We start from the raw sequence: 21239 nt of genomic DNA, 5'->3' as shown, positions 1-21239 counted from the left end.
CTCTCTCTCTCTCTCTCTCTCTCTCTCTCTCTCTCTCTCTCTCTCTATCTGTACCTGGTAATTATCGATTAATTTGATATAACTACAATGTGTATTTGTACGTTGGTATCCGCTAAGGGACAAAGTAGAAATACCGAATAGAGAATATAGTTTGATAATTGTTTTGAAATATTTACCTCCCAATTGAAATCTCGTTGATACATATGTATGATGTATATACGTATGTATATATACAGCGTTTATTTTGAAAGTCGCGCAAATCCATTTTTTGTTTATTCGAGAAAATTAAAGGTTAGCAATTAGTCAAATTCTATTGAAAAATAGAAATTAATTATGTCGAGTCTGATAATGTTCTTACTGATTTATCAATATGTAATTTGATTATATACATTTCTTTTAAACGAATTTAACTAAAATAATATATATATATATATATATATATATATATATATTTATGGGGTTGTAAGTGGATTTCGAACATTTTTGTAATTAGTCGATTGTAAAAATTAATTAATTTCAATTTATGAAAAATTACATATCACAAATATATTTGTATATATTTATATATTTATATTTTATATATTTATATATCTTATATATTATTTTATATATATGTAATATATTTTATACTCGAAATATATTTTGTATGTCTATGGAAATTCGATTTACGCAACTTTCATAATCAATCTCTACGCGATTTCTTTTATCGGACAATTTTAAATTGAACGAAGCATTAGTATTTTTTAAGATATTAAATATTTACTAGTTATAAATAAAATGTTTACGATAAATTAATCGCATATGTGATATATCATCAAAAAGAAAAAAAAAATGAACAGATTTATAATTTTTCAAAATAAACTATCCATATATATATATATATATATATATATATATATACATTTGTTATATCGTATAATTATAAAGAAATGAAATAAACAAATAAACGATAATGGTCGATTAGAAAAATATATAGATACACATCTACCTAATATTTTCCACGTTTATTGTCGGAACAAAATTTATGATAATTTATTTTCTAAAGTTTTTTTTAAGTCAAATGAGACGTAAGATTTTTTTTACAATATAATAGTGACGAGACCTTCTCTTTGAGTATCGAGCGTGTCTCAAAAGAGATAAAAAGGGATTATAGTAACGCGAGAGCTTCTGACTTTTATCATTAAGAGATAGGAGCTTTCCGCTATCATTTAATATTCTTATGCCGTAGCACAGAGAGAAATAGTAGGGCTTTTTACTTCTATACCTTATGGCAAGTTAGAGATGTTCCAATGGTGTTATGAAACTTCCAACGTACTACTACGGAATTCAATTTATTCCGTCTGCTAGCTCTCTAAGCAAACAATGACTTACTCAACTTGCGAACTTATAAATGTATGGACATAGGTTAAAATTAAAATGGATTTGAGGAGAAAGATAGAATCGAAATGGATTGCCATAAATCGTTACTTATCAGCGTTGATCGTTATCATTCTTTTTCTTAATTCGATAAATGCATTTTTGCATTTCAATAAATTTTTTTATATATATGTGTGTGTGTGTGTGGGTGTGTGGGTGGGTGTGTGTGTGTATTTCGAGGACATTGAGAATGGTTTATGATATACGATCTTACAAAAATTTTAATAGATCGGATAGATCGAGGATAATTGTATATTATTTTTAGTAATTGTATATATTTTTATTAGAAATTAATTTATTTTCTTTTTATATATATATATAAATTTATATATATATATTTTATATATATATAAATACATGCGTGTGCTTATATTTTTAGAACACTGAGATTGGAAACGTTTATGATATACGATCTTACAAGAATTTTAATAGATCGGATAGATCGAGAAGTAATTATATATTATTTTAGATACGATTTAAAGATCGAGAGTTTTTCTCTTATTAGAAATTAATTCAATTCCAAATTTTCGTTATAAAAATTTCGTGTTTAAGGTTTCGTGGATCGGTGGAGGTTGGTTAAGTTATCGAATGAATTAATTTCTTTTCTTTATTTTACTTTCGATTTGATAAATGCATCTCTGCATTTCGACAAATTTTCGACAAATATATATATATATATATAAATTTTATAAAAATTTTGATAGATCAGATAAATTGGGAGTAATTGTATATTATTTTAAAGATACACTACCGAGAATTGTACTCTTTAATTGAAATTAATTCAACTTCAAATTTTCGTTATAAAAATTTCGTGTTTAGAGTTTCTTAAAGGATCGATGAGGATTAATTATTAAATTATCCATTGAATTAATTTCTTTATTAACAATTATAAAAATGATTATCGATTATCGATGATTTATGAAATAACAATAATAATAATTATTACGTTAAATAATAATAACAAACATTGTTACGTTAAAAGATATCAATCAGTTTTAATTTCAGATCCTATATAAAATAAAGTCTTGTTCCTAACATTTTTCAGGTCGGCCGGGAACGGATTATCCGGTGCTAGGAAAGGTGCCGTATACGAATTTCTATTGCGACGATCAGCCCTATCCAGGGTTTTTTGCCGACGTTGAGACCAGATGCCAAGCTTGGCATTATTGCGACATAGATGGCCGACAGGCGACATTCTTGTGCCCGAATGGCACGCAATTCAGTCAGGTCGTCTTCGTTTGCGACTGGTGGTTCAACGTTAGATGCGAGCTCAGTCCAAAGCTTTACGTCATCAACAGCCGATTGTATGGGAAACCTACGGAGGATCCTACAAGGCCACATCGCGTCATCACTAAGGAACTACTCGAAAATATCTTCGTTAAACGAAAATAAGCCAGCTGGTGATTCCTTTGGATGAGAATATTTGTTTTTTTTGTCTTTCTCTGTCTTACTCCGTTTTCTTTATATATATATATATATATATATATATATATATATATATATATATATAGGATGTCCAAAAATTGGTACCAAATTTATACTACGTAACCATTGAGATCAAATGAAAGATAAAAAAAGTTCGTACAAATTTAGGTCCGAAAATGCTTTATTGAAAAGATATATGTTTTGAAAGGTTATATAATGAATTTATTTAATTATAAAATATATGGAATATATGAAATATTAATGAAATATATTAATTATATATAAAGATATAAAATATTGATATAAAATATATTTCATATATTTTATAATTAAATATATTCATTATATAACCATATTTATTTAAGATATATACTTTCAAAGATTATATAATTAATACATTGAATTATAAAATATATTCAAAGATTATATATTTATAATTTTTTATGACAGTTATAAGAAATTTTCGAAAATTGATTTCGTCGAATTAATGATCGCCGAATTCTTTCTAATATTTCAACTATATTAGAAATAACATTTATCATTTTTGAATACATTCTCAAACTTATATCTTTCATAAACAATAACTATCATTGAGAATTATAATACATAAAATACGTAACAACAAAAGAGAGAGTTATAACACGAAAAAAAAAAGAAGAAAGAAAGAAAGAATTAGAAAATCATGAATTCGAACATTTTTTACAATTCCTACTATAAATTATAAAAATCTTTAAATACCTTTCAATAAAGCATTTTTGGATATAAATTCATATAAACTTTGTTTTTATCTATTTGACCTCGGTAAATAGTTTGGTCCCAATCTTTTCGAGCACCCTGTATTTATCTCCTTTCTCATCTTACGGAATCAACGGACAGAATTTTCGTTCGAGAATAAGATAAATGGATACAGTGATGTTTTCTTGATAGAGTGAACATTAACTACGAATTACATCGGAACAGAACGGTGATAATCTTGGATCGAACGAGAACTAAACTCCATAGAAGAATTCTTTATTTTTTTTTCTTTTTTTTTTTTTTTTTATTTTGAAGATGAAAGAAGTCTGAAGAAGGACGAGAAAGGTTCCACCTTCCTATTTTCTTCTTTTTCTCTTTTTCACGTTGATAACAGAATTCTTCGAGTTGCGAAGATTGTCGGGACAAAGGGATTGTGTAGGGAAACGTGAAAATATAAAATGGAAAGAGGGCCCGATCTATAGTATCTTTGTAAAATAAAGAAGAGGAAAAAGAAGAAAAAAAAAGTTCGAGTCAATGAAAAAATTCGGTAAACGGCAATAAAGTATCGAACAGCTATCGAGGAAAAAAAGATATATGTAACTATTTTTGATAATTTTTTTTTTTGTGTCTACGAAAAGCGATAATATTTGTCATTTGTCATTTGTAAAAGAAAGAAACGTAGGACGACTAACTCTTTTCTCTAGAGAAAAAAAAAAAGAAAAAGAAAAACAAGAAGAAAACAATATTCTTTGTTTAAACGAATTCTAAGAGATATCGTCGATCGTAAACGAAACGAAACGAATTTTTTTTTATATCTTAATGATTCTAATTATTAAGCGAAAGTGATTATCAAACGAGACGATGATTATAGTAAGCGTAATATAATTATATTGAAAATATGTAAATAAGAGGGAGGCTTATAATAATTGTAAGATCGTATTATTTATAAGAATAATTCATTGATATAGATCGTAGGTTCGTAGGTTTGATTTATCTGTCTGTTAATGGATATACTTTTCGCCAAAGTTACGAAAACGGACAGTAATCGATTAACTTTGGAAATTTTTCGACAGGAAAAAAGGCCATAGTTGTTTATCCCATGATAGTTATAGATAAAGATGATATAGAAAAATAAGGGGATAGGGATGGAAAGAGAGAGAGAGAGAGAGAGAGAGAGAGAGAGAGAGAGAGAGAGAGAGAGAGAAAGGAAAGAATAAAAAACGAAAGGGTTAACAAAAAGATATTGAAAGAAAAAGAAAAAGAAAAAAATAAACGATCAGGTGTAAATTACAAAAAAAAAAAATATATTCATTTAGATTCGAGTTAAAAAATATCAAATAGGAAAGGGTGTAGTAGAAGAGTATAGGAAGGGTGAGAAAAGAAAAAAAAAAAAAGGAAAGAAAAAAACGATCAGGTATCAATTAAAATATATATTCATTTCGACTCGAGTTAAAAAAAATATAAAATAGGAAAGGACGTGGTAGAAGGGCGTAGGAAGGTTGAGAAAAGAACAAAAAGAAACAAAAAAAAAAAAGAAGAAAAAAAGAAAGAGAGAAAAAAAATGAAAAAAAAAAAAAAGAAACCATCAGGTGCGAATAAGAAGCGTACTGATTTCGATTCAAATTAAAAAATATAAAATAGCAAAGGGTGTAGAAAAAGGTGAGCGACATAACGAATCTCGAATAGTTTTTTTTCTCTACTTTTTTTTTTTTTCATATCGTTATTCTACGATCGATTGGAGAGTCGAACTGGCTGACGAACGTGTCACATAAAAAAAATTTTAATAGTAGCGTAAGCGAAAGGAGACGTATATTAAAATGGAACGAGATAAAGCGAATAGCTTTGGTGCTTCGATAAAGAACGATATTATCAAACGGAGAGGAAGGGGTTGGGGGATGGAGGAGTGACAATATTAAAAATAATCTCGTAACTTTCTCTCTTTCTTTTTCTTTTTTCTTCTTTGACTTTTCACGACTTTAACGATTCTGCATCTGTTATCAATTTGTTATCTATTAATTTACTACCCTTATCTACATCGCAGAGTTATTCTTTGCGACTCCTTTATCTTTTCCTTTATTTATTTGTTTCTTTTTCCTTTCAAATTCTACGCGAAAACGAGATCGCTTGTCTAAGAATATACTATCGAAATAAAAAGAAAAGAAGGATGAAAATAATAAAGTAGTTGAAGAAAAAGAAAAAAAACATACGAAAGAAATATTATCACGTTCTTTTTTCTCTTGCTCGTCGTAGAACGTCGTCGTTTCGAAAAGGAAATAAAAGACGTTTTGTATCACCTTAGCCCTCCTCTTTTTTTCCACCACCCTCAGCAAGCTCCTTCGAAGATTCTTAGATTCAAGAAAAGCCACTGTGCGGTTCTTAAACGTTGATGAGATCGTACTCTGGGATGAGAAACTTGACTTCTACTGTCCCCAAGTTCTTTTATCCCTTTTCTATCTATTTATTTTCTCTCTCTCTCTCACTCTCTCTCTTTCTCTCTCTCTCTCTCTCTTTCGTTTTCTTTTTCATTGCTCCTTAGTTTCAAAGAATTTCTCCGCAACTTCTATCTCTATCTCTCTCTCTCTCTCTCTCTCTCTCTCTGTTCTTATTCTTTCTACCCACCACCCACTTCTTATCGAGTAAAACAAGAAGTTTCAACCCGTTTGGAAATTCGAGAGCCAGCTGATAGTACGTAGAATAGTTTCCAGGGCACACCTGTACAAAAGTCATTCGAGTCCGTATTCCGAGATGAAGCGAGACAATCGACTCGAAAAACGTCGACAATTTTGTCGGGTGGGTGGTTGTTCGATAGGAGGAGGATAGGTAGTATAGAATAGGGGGTAGGGGGAAGAGGTAAGGGAACATCACGATTTTGCACCGAGAAAGAAGTGCTTATTTGCGATTAATCGAATAGACTCGAATTAGAGAGCGAAGCTTTTCGTTCTTTTCTTATTCCTTTTTTCTTTTTTATTCTTTTATCTCGTCCCTCCCTGTATCCTCCCCATCCTTTCCCATCATTATCCCCCGAGACTATTTCTATTTATACATTATAACTAAGTACGTTGGCACGAGAGTCATCTCTTGGTTTTATCTAATCAAAAATCTTGTTACGTTAATGTACGTACGTTCGTTTGTTCGTTCGTTCGTTAATATTTATATGTATAAGCGTACGTGTTAAAAAGAAAATAAAAAATGATAATGATAATAATAATAATAATAATAATAATAATAATAATAATAATAATAATAATAATAATGATAGTAATAATAATAAATGAATAAAAAAATTGTCAAATTTGTATCGCGCCATTGTGAACAAAATAAAGAATACTCTCGTAACTCATAAATATTTTATATGTATGTATGTATGTATGTATGTATGTATGTATAAAAATAATTTATAATACACAATGTGTCCTTTAAATCCTCGTAATAAATCCAGGACAATTCATTATGAGATAAACATTATAGTTGATTATAACAATAGAAGAATACGAATCATTGAAAGAAAAGAGATATAGAAGTCGAGTTAAAGGCGAAGGATAATTAGTTCGGAAAATCTTTTTTTTTTTTCTTCTTTCTTTTCATTTCTTTTCTTTTTCTTTCGACGGTACACGCGACCGACGAACGATGTCCTTCCTCCTTTCTTTTTTCTATTTTATCTTTCTTTTTTAATTTTTTCTTAAAAAAAAAACCATCACTAGTTAATGAAGGAAGAATTAACGACGTAGTCTCGACATTCTTCTTCTATCCAACTTCTTCTATTCGTTAGATCTTTAAACGTACTGTATTCTCTCTCTCTCTCTCTCTCTCTCTCTCTCTCTCTCTTTCTCTCTCTCTTTTCTAACCAAGAAGAAAAATTTTAATGGAGTTTGAAGAGTTAGAAGAACTTGGCCCACCTCCCTTCCCTTTTCTTTTCTGACCCCTCCACCCCTTCACCACCCTGTTCAATTATCCCCTCAACAATATTTTTATTATATTTGCAAACAAAGATAATAATAGTAACCAACGTAGAGGTCTTGTTTGCTTCAATCGTAGTTACGATTTGCCAGAGCTTTTTCACAAGAGTAATTGAGAAACAGAGAGAGAGAGAGAGAGTAACATAGAGACAAATATGGTGAAAGAGAGAAAGAGAAAGAGAGACTGTGTATGTGTGTATGAGAGAGAGAGAGAGAGAGAGAGAGAGAGAGAGCATACCGCACTCGATTAAAATTTAATCTAATTCAAACGCACGGAACGCGACCAATCGACATCGCCGAATTAATAGAGAAACACTGGCCACGAACTCCGGTCTAATCTCGCATCAAAATTGCATCCCACGCTCGATCCTGGGTAATTTCACATATTTTTTGTTGTTGTTGTTATTCCTTTTTTTTTTTTTAGTTTCTTTTTTGTTTGTTCTTTTTTTCTTTTTTTTTGCTTTCATCTCCCTTTCTCTATAACCATCTCTCTATCCTTCTCATTCCCCACAATCTACACATATTTGTTTTCGTTGGTCTATCTATCCTCCTTTTTCAACTTTCAACTTCAGTTCGACCAACCGACCAACCAACCAACCAACCAACCAACCAACCAACCATCCAACCATCCAACCATCCAACAATATATATATACATACATACATACATACATATATATATATATATATATATATACATACATAAATGCATACGTACGATCTCGTTCGTGTTCGTTTTTTCTGTATGTGACGATGTTTTTCAGGCATATAGAATTCTATTACGCGTTAACTCGTTATTTTTTTCCTTTTCTTTCTTCGTTTTTCTCTTCTTTATTTTTTTTGTTTTTTCTTTCTTTCTTCTTCTTTTTTTTTCTTTTTTCTATAACACTGAAACGATGAACGCTTCTTGTTATTCTTATAAAATTACATTCTTCTTTCTCTTCTTTTTCTTCTTCTTCTTCTTCTGCTTATTCCCTTTCGTTATTTTATTTTATCGCATTTTATTTTATTTATTAATTTATTTATAGATAAATTTTTCACATTTTATTCAGTCCGATCGAGGGAAAAAGGTGGAAGTGAAATTGAATGTCGGAACGTGAAAAAGCGATTCTATTCTTATCGATGTTTGGAGAAAAACTAAACCGGAATACATACATACATACATACATACATACATACATATATACATGTACATACATATGTACATACATATATGCGTACAGACATACATAGTGTTTCATGCGTCCATATAACAACGTGAAAAACAGATCGTTCGGATTATCGCGTTACCGAAAATAAAAATTGTTGTGAAGGGTGGTACTGGTAGGAAGAGTGAGGGTGGAGGGAGAGGAAGAGAGAGAAGACTATATCGATAGAAAAATAAAACCCGAAGATCTTTCTCGTTCGTTAGGTTTCGTTTGTTCATTCTGTTTAACTTGGACGAGATATCATTTGAACTATGCGAACACAAAGTTGAGTGATAGAACTTCGATCTGAAAAAAAAGAGAGAGAGAAAAAGAGAGAGAGAGAGAGAGAGAGAGAGAAAGAGAGAGAGGAAGAGGAAGTGAAGGAGGAAGATCGAAAATATTTCTGGCTCGTTCGAAAGCAATTAAAATACTAACGTAGATGAGAGAGAGAGAGAGAGAGAGAGAGAGAGAGAGAGAGAGAGAGAGAGAGAGAGAGAAAGGTACGCTGTTGCTAACACGTATTCACAATGAATACAACATTTATGATGAATCCCCAATTCAAATAATCATACGAATAATTATTCACGAAGCATAAATTGCTTATCGTAAATAATTATTCGAATAAATTATTCACCATAAATGAATATTGGATCAAGAATGTTGCTATTCGGAAACATCGTGGCAAACATTGTACAGAGAATTATCTCAATAAAGAACGATTCGAGAGAGAGAGAGAGAGAGAGAGAGAGAGAGAGAGAGAGAGAGAGAGAGAGAGAAAGAGGTAGATAGATAAATAGATAGATAGAAAGAGAGAGAAAGAGAGAACGACCATTTGACTGTTCCTTTCCATATATATATTTCTATTTATACATACAACATATTTCATTAATACTCTAATCAACTAATCGATAAAATCTTAACAAAGAAACAATTAACGTTCGATGATTAATCCTTTGTGAATGCAATTGAAAAAAGAAAGAAAAAAAAAGGAAAAAAAGAGAGAGAGAGAGAGAGAGAAATAAACGTTGATTTACAAGATTACCATAAAAAATCCTTAAGTAAATTTTATCGCAATTCGCCATGAATTACACGTTCGCCAATTATACGTTTAACTATATCTTATAGAATTTGACTACGACGAAACTAACTAAAGTATTCTCTCATCGATCTTCCTCGTAAACTTTTGGTCCCTCGTTCTAATCTTATTACTCTCTACTCTTATTTCCATGCAAATACATGAACGAACGTGAAGATATTTTCTTCGGTATTATCAAATATCCAAAGAATCGATAATTATTATTCTTTCTTGAATGAAATTGATCCAATCGAAAATGTGACGACCTTGAAAAAAATTAAGAAGCAATTTTTCAATTCATATTTGTCCGATTAACGACTATTATATATACATATGTATGTATCTACGTAGATCCTCGTTCATGTGTGTGTGAGCGTATGTGTATGTATACATGCACACGTATACAAAACACTAACACACACACACACGATTAACAAGTACGATACATATGTTACATGAGAGAAAAATAAACGGCGAAGATGGTGTTTGATTGGTTATTTATTTCACTTTATTTTATTTTATTTATTTATTTTTTTTTTGTTTATAGTCGACCTTGTAAGAGAGAGAAAAGTGAGAAAGAGAGAGAAACGATCGGTACAGGGATTCGTTGAATTTATAGGTAACATCGAGCCGCTCATTCATATCCATCGGGATGCAAGGATGAATAGAGGTCACCGAACTTTCCCCGAAGGACAATAATTTTCCCGGGGACGTTACTACATTCCTCGTTGGCCGACCGACAAACGTTTTCCCAGGGTCCATTTAAATGGGTCAATGTGCCGTCGTCCTCACCCTTGACCAACACAGAAAATCTATATATAAAATAAATACACTAAACTGGCAAGAGGAAAATATAAAATATAAAATATAAAATATAAAACATAAAATATAAATAATTATATTTTCCTATTCTCTCTTATATATTCTTATATATAATAAATTCTTATAATATCTAATATATAAGAATATATAAGAAAAATCTTGTATATATTCTTTTCTCTCTTTTCTTTTCTTCCCCTCTTTCTCTTTATTTTGATCAACGTTGTACAATGATGTTAATCGATTCGACTTTGTATTAACGAAAGTGACAAGTTTGTAAAATATACACCATCCGTTCAAAAAGTTGCGAGATTGGATTAATAAAAAATAGAGAAATCTAAAAATGGTGGTTTCAATGCTTCAAACGTTCTACATAATCTTGCCCACTTGACTATAACCCACAGAACGTTCAGAGAACCGTGTGAAACTATTAGAAAGTTCTTTTTTGGAACGTTCAACTTACGTGTCACAGTGATTTGAATGTTTCTGTCACTTAAAGCATTAGACTTTTCATACGAATGATTATTTCGGGGAAATAATCAGAAAGAAAAGTCACTCGACATCAAATCGAATGAATATCGGAGTGTAATTGAAAACTGGCATTTATTTTCTCACTGAAGAAATCACTGCAATTGCAACTGCGTAAGCAAGTGCATACATTGTCGTGCAAGAAGCAAGAAGAAATCGGTGATGCGCCTAAAGAAGGAGTTTACTGATAATTTCATACGATTGTATGAACGTATGAATTATATTCAAGATTATATAAAACACCTGAACGATTGAAACCACCATGTTAATATTTTTTTATTTTTTATTAATCCAATCTCGAAAATTTTTGAACAGGCGATGTATGTAGAATACTTGAAGCATTGAAACCTTAACATTTTTCTTAATCTTTTTCAATTTTTTATTAATCCTCGAAAGTCTCGGAAGTTTTTAGATAGACGATGTAGATACTGTTTAGATCGATGAAGTCGATCGGATACGTCGTCGAAGAAAATCGAAGAAAGAAAAGATATGGAATAATAGGGGTAAGGAGTAAGAGGTTAAGAGAGTAAAGGAGAGTAAAGGAGAGAAAAGGAGTGAAAGCAGTGAAAAGAGAGAAGAGAAGACGGTTGGCTGCCACATTGGCTGGAAAACTTCCGCCAATGGCGACTACGCTGGTGGTGGTGACGGCTAAAATACCCGAGGAGATTGGATCCCCTGAAAGTGGCCCGTGGTACTAGCTCCACCTGATTACCAGTTTTCTTGATGGATTCTTAGACCGATCTCTTCTATCCTTGTTGCAGCACCTTCATCGTCATCTATTTCTTTCTCTTTCTTTCTCTCTATTTCTCTATCTTTCTGTCTCTTTCTATCTCTTTCTTTCTTCTCACCTGTATCATCTGTGTAATCAGTACCAAGCAGAGTCCAACCAAACATTCTTCATCCTCTTTCTTTCCTAGCTGATACTACTCCGCTACGTTTTATTATTTATTATTATTATTTCATTATTATTATTATTCTGTATTATTTATTATTATTATATTATTTTGTTTATAACACGATTATTATTTTGTTATTTTTGTATTCTCTTTATTCTAGATACTTGGACAATATTAAAGTTAACGATGATTAAACGTGAAAATGTATTCGTCGTTTTAAGAACGTTTTAAGGGTTAATACGAAGAGAGGATTATTACGAAGAGAATGAATTTTGAAGAATATATTATAGATTTATTTGAAATAGATCGAAGTGACAATCGGATATAAGTGTTGTGCGTGTGGTTCTTTTTTCCTTTTTGTAATATTTTCTTTCTTTCTTTTCGTTCAGGCTATTTCTTCTCGGTATATTTCTTGAATACGGTCGATCGATAAAGAAGCCAAAGACAATCTTTTACCACTAAGAATAAGTTGCTTACGAAGTCGCAGTCTACCAGCGATTTTACCCTTCCCGACTAAAAGAGAATTACTTTCGAACTTTCGAATGAAAGAAGTGTAGAAAGAGAGAGAAAGGTGAGAGCAAGACCGATAAAATAGATCCACTCGTTCGTTCACGGAACCAACCACTCTCCTTTCTCTAACTATTTTCCCTCATCTTTCTCTTACTTTAGCAATTTCTCAACCACCGACTCTATTCCGGTTCCCGTTTAGGACCTTAAAAACTTTCTGCACTCGTAAATGAGGTATCTACTAGCTAGCCGAGTTTTATGACCCATTTGCATCCAGGTTTGAAAGAGACGCAGCAAGTCCTGCAATTAAACCGCGCAGACGTGCCATTTCTCTATCTATCTATCTATCTATCTATCTATCTATCTATCTATCTATCTATCTATCTATCTATTTATCTCTGAACGAGGATACTCCTATCTTTACTATCGAGATTTCAGTACATTTACCAATTTTCTCTTCTACAAATACTATTCATCCTCGTCACATTACTATATCATTTCGTTCTTTATATCGAACCATTCACAAAATTTCCTCCTCTTTTTCTATTTTTTCTTTATTTCTATTAGTTTTGTATTTATATTTATTTGTATCTTAATAGTACTTTTTCTAAGTATTATTTCTAGTACTTTTATTTACTTCGACATCCTCTTTCTCTTTCTTTCTTTCTTTCTCTCTCCAGTCTTACACTCTTACGTTTTCTACTTGCTACTCTTTGTTACTTATTATAGTGTGAAAAAATGTTTGTTCCAAGTAGCAATAGCAGATGTAAATAAGTCGGTGTGGATGACGTGACGTGACGTGAATGATAACTCCTTCGTTAGATTTTTACCCTATATATACGATTTTATATCTAATATTAACGAGTATTTTATATATATATATATATATATATATATATATATAATATATACATACACACACATATACAAATATGTACATATGAGTATAACATATATATACACACATATATGTATATAAGAGTATATAGGAGTATAATACATATATATATATTATATACATACATATATATATATAAGGGTCTCTTCCTTCCCTCTCCATTCTCTTCCTCACCCTATCCTTATCATCACTCCCCTTATCACCTAACCCTCTTAACAAACTCTTTTCACCGCTTTTAGTTTATTATTTAAACGCTTGTGTATATTATATAAATTCTCGTTACCGAGTTATTCCCTCGCTTTGGAACGACCGAGTGCGTTCAACGTATTTTTCTTATCGTATTAATATTATTATGTGGAAATGGGAGAAAGATAAAAAGAGGGAGTGGTAGATGGTCAGAACGGTAAAATAATTTAAAGAAAATATTATTATAATAGAAGATATAGATCGATTATTTATCATTTCAATGTCGTTCCAACATATTGGTGTACTCTTCTATCGGAAACTTTTTGAAAAATTTTTATTAATCGTTTTATTTTTTTTTTTTTTTATTGTATATATATATATATTTTTTTTCCACGAATGAAATAAATTTAATCGTACATTTTGGACAACGAAAATTTACCATTATGTTTCGGACATACGCGATTTAAATGCATATATCCGTTTATAAAATGTATATAATGTTTTTGAAAAATTTTATGTAATTATTTTATCTTATATATATATATATATACATACATACATTTTTTTCAGGAATAAACTAAATTTAATCGGACATTTTATACGAAAATTTACGAACATGCTTGTGATCTATGAGATTTAAATCCATATTATTTATAATTCCAAAAGTTCAACCGACCGAACATCGAATTCGATTGTAACGAATTAATTCTGTTATTGGAGCGAGCGATAGGGGATGGAAGTTAAATGGGATGTGGTTAACCCTTGTGCGGCGACTATTAAAAACTCACGAAAAAAAAAAACAATAAGTTCGGTTGTTGATCGTTAGATTATTATTCGCATGGAAATTTTATATAATATGAATATAAAATAAGTATCGACAAAAATTTGCGAAAAATCCTAATACTCTGACGAAAATATATTTTTTTTTATTTTCATTGTTACTTTATCTTTTTTCGTCTCGTTTCTTCGGAGAGAAAATATTACGAATACGAGTTCGCAAAAAAAAAAAAATTTTTTTTTTTTATTATTTTATTTATTACTCTTTATTTTTTAACTTTTCAAACGTTACTTCGATTATCATGGAGTGATCGAATCGAACGAGTAATCGCGGTAAGAAAATCGATGAATGAAAATGACTTTTTATTATTATTAATATTACTATGTAATTTTTTTTCTTTTTTTTTTTATTATTATTAATACATCGATACCCAATACGCATACTTCCAAGGCAAACTATAATAGTTGTTTTATTAATATTCTGTTCCTGTTGCTCAACTATCCAAAACACGCGAACTTTAAAATATCGCGAAAATGCCATTAGATTTTTACTAGAATTGTAAAACGTGTCTTTCTTCTTTCTTATCGTAAATACGTTGGAAAAGATGTATAAAATATAAAGTATATGTTTGTGTGTGTGTGTGTGTTTATACACAAACATAGACAACGACATATACGTAGCCGACAGGTAAAATGAGAATGCTTCTAGGCTGTTACACGAATGAGATTTCACTTTGCGCTCGGTTTACATGGAAACCTGCCAGAAACGTTCGAGGCAGCTTCGAAACGTCAAAAGAAAAAAATAAAAACAGAAAAAAATAAAAAAAAAAGTCAGAGACGTCTGCCTTCTACGATTCTTTCTCTAACTGACAAGAAAATGAAAAGAAAAAAAAAAAAAAAAAAAAAAGAGAAGTATTATTGAATCGTTAAAGATATCACAGAATTAATGCGACTAATCAATAAAAGGCCATATTCGATTTTTTACACGCAGATATACGTACATCGACGGTCAAAATTAAAATAAGACTAGAAATGTTATTTTTAAGAAATTATATTAAATCGTTAACTATACCGAAATTTTTATTAATCGAGGAGATTCCAACATTTTCATAATTTATATGAAATAATATTATTATTAAATAATATATATATATATAATAGATAATACATATATAAATAGATAATAGATATATATAAAATAGAAAAATATATATAATATTTATGTATAAATAGTATATATATATAAATTACATATACATATATACATATATTATAGTTATATATAATATATATAATATCTATGTAATAGATAATATATATATATATAAATAGTATATATATAAATTATATAAAAATTATTAATAAATTGTATAAAAAATATTAAATAGTCTATATATAACATATATATATATTATACATATATATATACATATACATATATACATATATATATATAAAAATAGAAAAAAAGAGAAAAAAAAAGAAAAAAAAAAGAAAGAAAGAAGAAACAGAAACGAAAGAAAAAAAAAGCGATTTATTCCAGATATTCGAACAATAATAGAACTCTTCAACCCCGAATGGAATTCTTCCAGATTCGATGAACGAACATTGCCAGAGCGTGAACAGTACAGTAGGAGATGCGGAGGGGACGGTAGAAAAAAACCGAGAGAAATAATCCGCAACGGGTTATTTTATTCGTGGGTGGGTGCGTGCGTCGCGGCCGACGCACAAAGTTTTCATAAATGGGAGAGCCGACCGACCGCGCCCTACCCCCACAGGCCATCCCTCCTCCCTCATCCCTCCTCTAAAAAACATTCGACCAAAGCGCGGAGCCACTGGTTCACACGATGCTTGAACCGTGTAGAAACACGCGCTGGTTATACCACCCCTTTCTTTCTTTCTACCTCTTTCTACCTCTCTCTCTCTCTCTCTGTTTCTCTCTTTCTCTTTCTCTCTCTCTATCTATCTATCTATCTATCTATCTATCTATCTATCTATCTATCTATCTATCTCTATCTCGCTTTTGCTCGTTGTTCAGAGCGCACGCGCTCACGCGTTCGCAAGGTGCAGCAGACAACGGTTAATCAATGGGCTTCAAGCGCAGTCTCGTATCCCGGGATCTTTCTTGATGGATAACAACAACAGCAATTTCGCCAGCGGCAATGATAACAATATCATCAACAACAACCACAACAACAACATCAATAACAACAATAATTGTAGTAGTAGTAGTAATAGTAATAATAGTAGTAACAAAGAAGTAGCAAGAGCAACGTTAACAGTAACACAACAAGTATGCTGTTTCCAGTAGAATATGATACGATTCTGATATGAGAGTGTATATATCGTGAGTAGTGGAAGGAAATATAGATATAGAGAGAAAGATATAGAGAGGTAAAACTGAGAGAGGATTATGGTAGAAGTGGGGGAGAAAGCCGCGGGCACGTAAAACTAGCGAACAATTTAAACTCCTCTCTTTCAAGTTGCGGCTTTGTTTATGCGAAAGAAAATAATTCGCTGGCATGGTTCTCATCACACCGAGGCGGTACAATGAAACCAACACATAGAAACCAATATCGAGAGCACACCGCTGCTAACGGGAGAAAAAAATAACTGAATATGCCAGCCGCGTGCGAATCGTCACGCGGAAACGCACAACTACTGTATATCGTTGTCTATACGTATGTAGATACATGTTTGTTGTGTATATATGTGTATATATATATATATATATATATTTATATGTGTACGTATATATGTATAGTGCGTTCTTCCGATACGTTGTTATATACGAACGCTCTTCTCTCGCTTATGGACTGTGGACATTCCGAATTGGGCGGGAAAATGAAATCAATATGGCCGACGATACGGCACGGACTTGTTACGACCACCTCTGTCATTTTTATCGTGTATGTTTTTCGCGAAAATCTACGACTTTTTTATTTTCTTTCGTACGTGTATTTATATGCAATATATATAATATATATACAGTATATATACGATATTTATATATATATATGAATAGATATATAATATATATGCAATAATATATAGTATATTCGATATATACAATATACATACACAGACGATATATATATACTATTAATAATGTATATTATTTATATTATATATAATATATATAGTATAATATATTGTATAATTGTATATATTGTGTAATATATATATATATATATATACAATATAAATATATATAAATATATATATGATAATATGACTCAAGCAATTGATCAAATGTTTTTACAAAAATTAAAAATTTTACTTCATTAATGTTCAATTTTATGTTATTAAAATTAAAATAAAATATTGAACGTTAATAAGATATGTAACAAAATATTTTATTATAATACATGTATAGTATTAATAATTCATATAGCATACAATTAAATTAAATATGTTAGACATTTTAAAGAAAATTGAATAAAATTAACAAATTATATACTTCATCAAATTTTGGAGTTTGACAAAAATGAAGTGTTGATACTTTGTATATCTTTCCTTTCGCTTTTAATACGGCTTTTATGCCTCGTAGTATAGTATTTATGAAACTTTTACATCATTCAGCCTTTAATATTTTCATAATATATTCATTTTTGAACTGTGTTGTCTCCAAACATAAACGAGGTCAATCCGATTAATATATATTATCAAATTTATAATCATAATAATGTATAATATGATTTATAATATATTAAATTATAAATACAAATAGAATATAATATATATAAAAATAAAATTAATATATCAAATATATTAAAATTTGCTTTCGTTCGAAAAGAAAATAATTTTATCCCTGAATTCAGACAGCTTCAACTTATTTACGTATTTTGCAAATTTCAAAAACGCTTGACTCGATTCGTTTTATTTCTTGGAATTCTACCATTAAAATCATTCTTGCGTAAAATCTTGCGACATAGTTCAGGATGAACATTCTTTTTAAACTCTGACGCAATCATTTGAATGAGATTTGTAGCCGAAATATTTATATATATATATATATTTTTTTTTTTTCTTTTTATTATAATTTTTTCTTTTTTACGAGTTGGTTTCTTTGGACGACCTCTACGGTGCACGTTTTTAATTGTTTCTTCAATTTTGTATTTTTTAATGATATAATATATCGTAGATACACATCTATTTTGTAATCTGCCTCTATGATTTTTCTTCTTTATGAAATTTTCATATTAATTCTCTCTCGCATATCTGCGTTTTCCATTTTTTTCGACTCATTATAATTACATAAATTAATGTTATTTATAACGAAGCACGAAACTCACTACACGGTATCACTACATCAACCGAGTATCTACAAATGTTTCCAGTTTCTCTATATAAATATTGATTTCGTTGAACGCTAGATTTCTTCGAATTCTTCTGATCTTGTTTCAATATTTCTGTTCGAATACTTTTCTGACCTTGTTTCAATACACCTTTGTATAATAAATGTTTCATAACTTCTATAAATATTATTCGATGCTCTTTAAATATCATACATAATCTCGATAGTTTTTACGTTGTAGTAGTAGTTGCAATATTATTTTCAGAATATATGTAAGTCTAACACGCATAGTTTTATTATTTACAATTTTAATAGCGATTTTTAAATTGGAATATTTTTGTAAGGCACTGTGCGTACGTATGTGTGAAAAATGAAAAACCAATTATTAGATACGATTTAATGAGGAAAGTTTGGACATTTAAATTTACCTGCGACATTTAAATCGTCCTAATCGAATTCGATATTCTGAATAAAAAATTTTAAAGAAGACAAATCATAAAAAAGAAAAACAAAGATCTAATCGTTTAATGAAATTATATGTATGCTATATATATATATATATATATATATATATATATAACTTAACATATATAATTATATGTAATATGTATAACTATATATGACTAGATAATATATATAATATGTATAATTATATATAAGTAGTTATATATAATATATATGTATAACTACAATTTAATACAAATAAATATATACAAATAAAATATTTTTCATATGCATATTATAATATGAAAAATATAACTAAATACATATATATATATAATATGTATAATTATACATAACTAATTATATATATATATAACTATTATATTATATAATATATACAACTATATATAATTATAATATATAATTACTATATATAATAATAATATATAATTAGTTATATATATAAAACTAAACATATATAACTATATACAACTAAATATATATGCACGATGATCGATATTGAAGGGATGCTGATATTACAAAATACCGAACAATCTATTTATCAATATATACTTTTCTTTCCTTTTTTTTTTTTTTTTTTTACAGAAATGACATGTATCCTATCGTACGAAAGATTGCAAAGATTGAACAGTTTATCATCGTAGAATGGAACAGAGAGAGAAAGAAAGAAAAAAAGCAAAAGAGAGAGAGAGAGAGAGAGAGAGATTGAAAATGAGACGATGACAACGACTCAACGGAGTATATAAATATGAAAATGCGACGATATAGGAGAAAACGCGTGGTGAAAGATAAAAAGAAAAAAAAGAAAAAAGAAAGAAGGGAAGAAAATTCAGGAAAGCAGATGGATATATGTAATATGCACGTATCGTTTGATTTAAGAGATAGACGAGACGCATCGAAGAATTTAATGACGTCATTAACGACAGCCGCATTTAATGACGATTCTTCGGCATAAAATATTACGCGTGTCTGTGACGACAACAACAATGACAATAACGATAACGTTAACGATAACGATAATGATGAAGATAACGATGACGATGACGATGATAACGGATACTGTTTACTTCCTTTTCTTTCGTATTACACTTCGTTTAATTACAATTACGTTCTTGAATGATGTTCCTTGATTAAATCATTAAATCGATCTTTTTGTAAGTAATAAATTGATAATCGTAAGTGATAAATTTAACGTAGGTTAACGTACGAGAAATCATAAAAAGAAAAAGAGATTATAACAAAAAGAAGAAGAAGAAGAAGAAGAAGAAGAAGAGATAATAAGATGAGAAATTTTCAAAAACAAATTTCTTGCGCAATGTTACAATGAGAAACTTACCCCCTTTCATTTTTTTTCTTTTTTCGTTTGGTTTCCTTATTCTCTTCGATCGATAGAATCTTACCTGAAAAAGAAAATAATTTTAATATTGTTATTATCGATAAATTGTATGAATCGAAGAACAAATTATACGTTTTAATGAAACGAATAACTTTTATTATTTCTAATAATATTTACTTAGATCGGTGTCGATAAAATTCTATTATTTTTTTACGTAATTTATTGTATCACATATAAGATAATAATTAAATATATAAAAATGAAAGATAGTAATAAAAATAATAAGAATATATAAATAAATAATATAGATAAAAATATATAAAAATGAAAGATAGTAATAAAAAAGAAAAAGAAAAAAAAAACATTGAAAAGAAAAAAAAATAAACATGCACGTCGAGTCGGTGTAATCTATGTAAATAATAGTAATTTATGTAAATAGAAGCAAAGAAAATGAACGATTACTATCGATATAAATATTACGTTTCGTCCTCGTTTTTTAAAGAGAATTCGTGATAAAGAACAACGACACGACGAAGGACGCCTCGAGCGTCCATTTCGTTTAGTTAAACAAAATCTTTGAGGTTATGTGTGTGATGACATAACGAAAATGGCAGTGTTGATATCGCAAACGTAACTCTATTTCCTTCTCTCTCTCTCTCTCTCTCTCTCTCTCTCTCTCTCTCTCTCTCTCCCTCTCTATATCTATCTATCTATCTACCTATCTATCTATCTATCTA

The 21239-nt window shown here is 29.7% G+C and overlaps 2 protein-coding genes across 10 annotated transcripts in view; one reads left to right on the top strand and one right to left on the bottom strand.

The window, feature by feature from the left end:
• LOC122635971 overlaps window positions 1-10635 on the top strand; it is a 68741-nt gene extending 58106 nt beyond the window's left edge. The window contains exons 3-4 of one of the 3 annotated variants that reach the window (XR_006328818.1): window positions 2462-2879; window positions 2916-3072. Coding sequence is in view for 2 of the 3 variants with exons in the window: in XM_043826727.1 (XP_043682662.1) it covers window positions 2462-2808 (347 nt within the window). In the remaining variant the exon portion in view is untranslated. Of the gene's footprint in view, window positions 1-2461; window positions 2885-2915; window positions 3073-10412 lie in introns of those variants that run through there. The other 2 variants (XM_043826727.1, XM_043826726.1) reach the window with 2 other exon arrangements.
• Window positions 1-21239, bottom strand: part of LOC122635962 (RING finger protein 17) — a 229881-nt gene that overhangs the window by 70145 nt on the left and 138497 nt on the right. The gene's annotated exons all lie outside the window — the stretch shown is intronic.

Source organism: Vespula pensylvanica, chromosome 20 (genome assembly GCF_014466175.1).
Source record: "Vespula pensylvanica isolate Volc-1 chromosome 20, ASM1446617v1, whole genome shotgun sequence".
NCBI classification, from domain to species: Eukaryota; Metazoa; Arthropoda; class Insecta; order Hymenoptera; family Vespidae; genus Vespula; species Vespula pensylvanica.
Note: the sequence above shows the minus strand (reverse complement) of the source record. Positions and strands in the feature narration are given on the sequence as shown.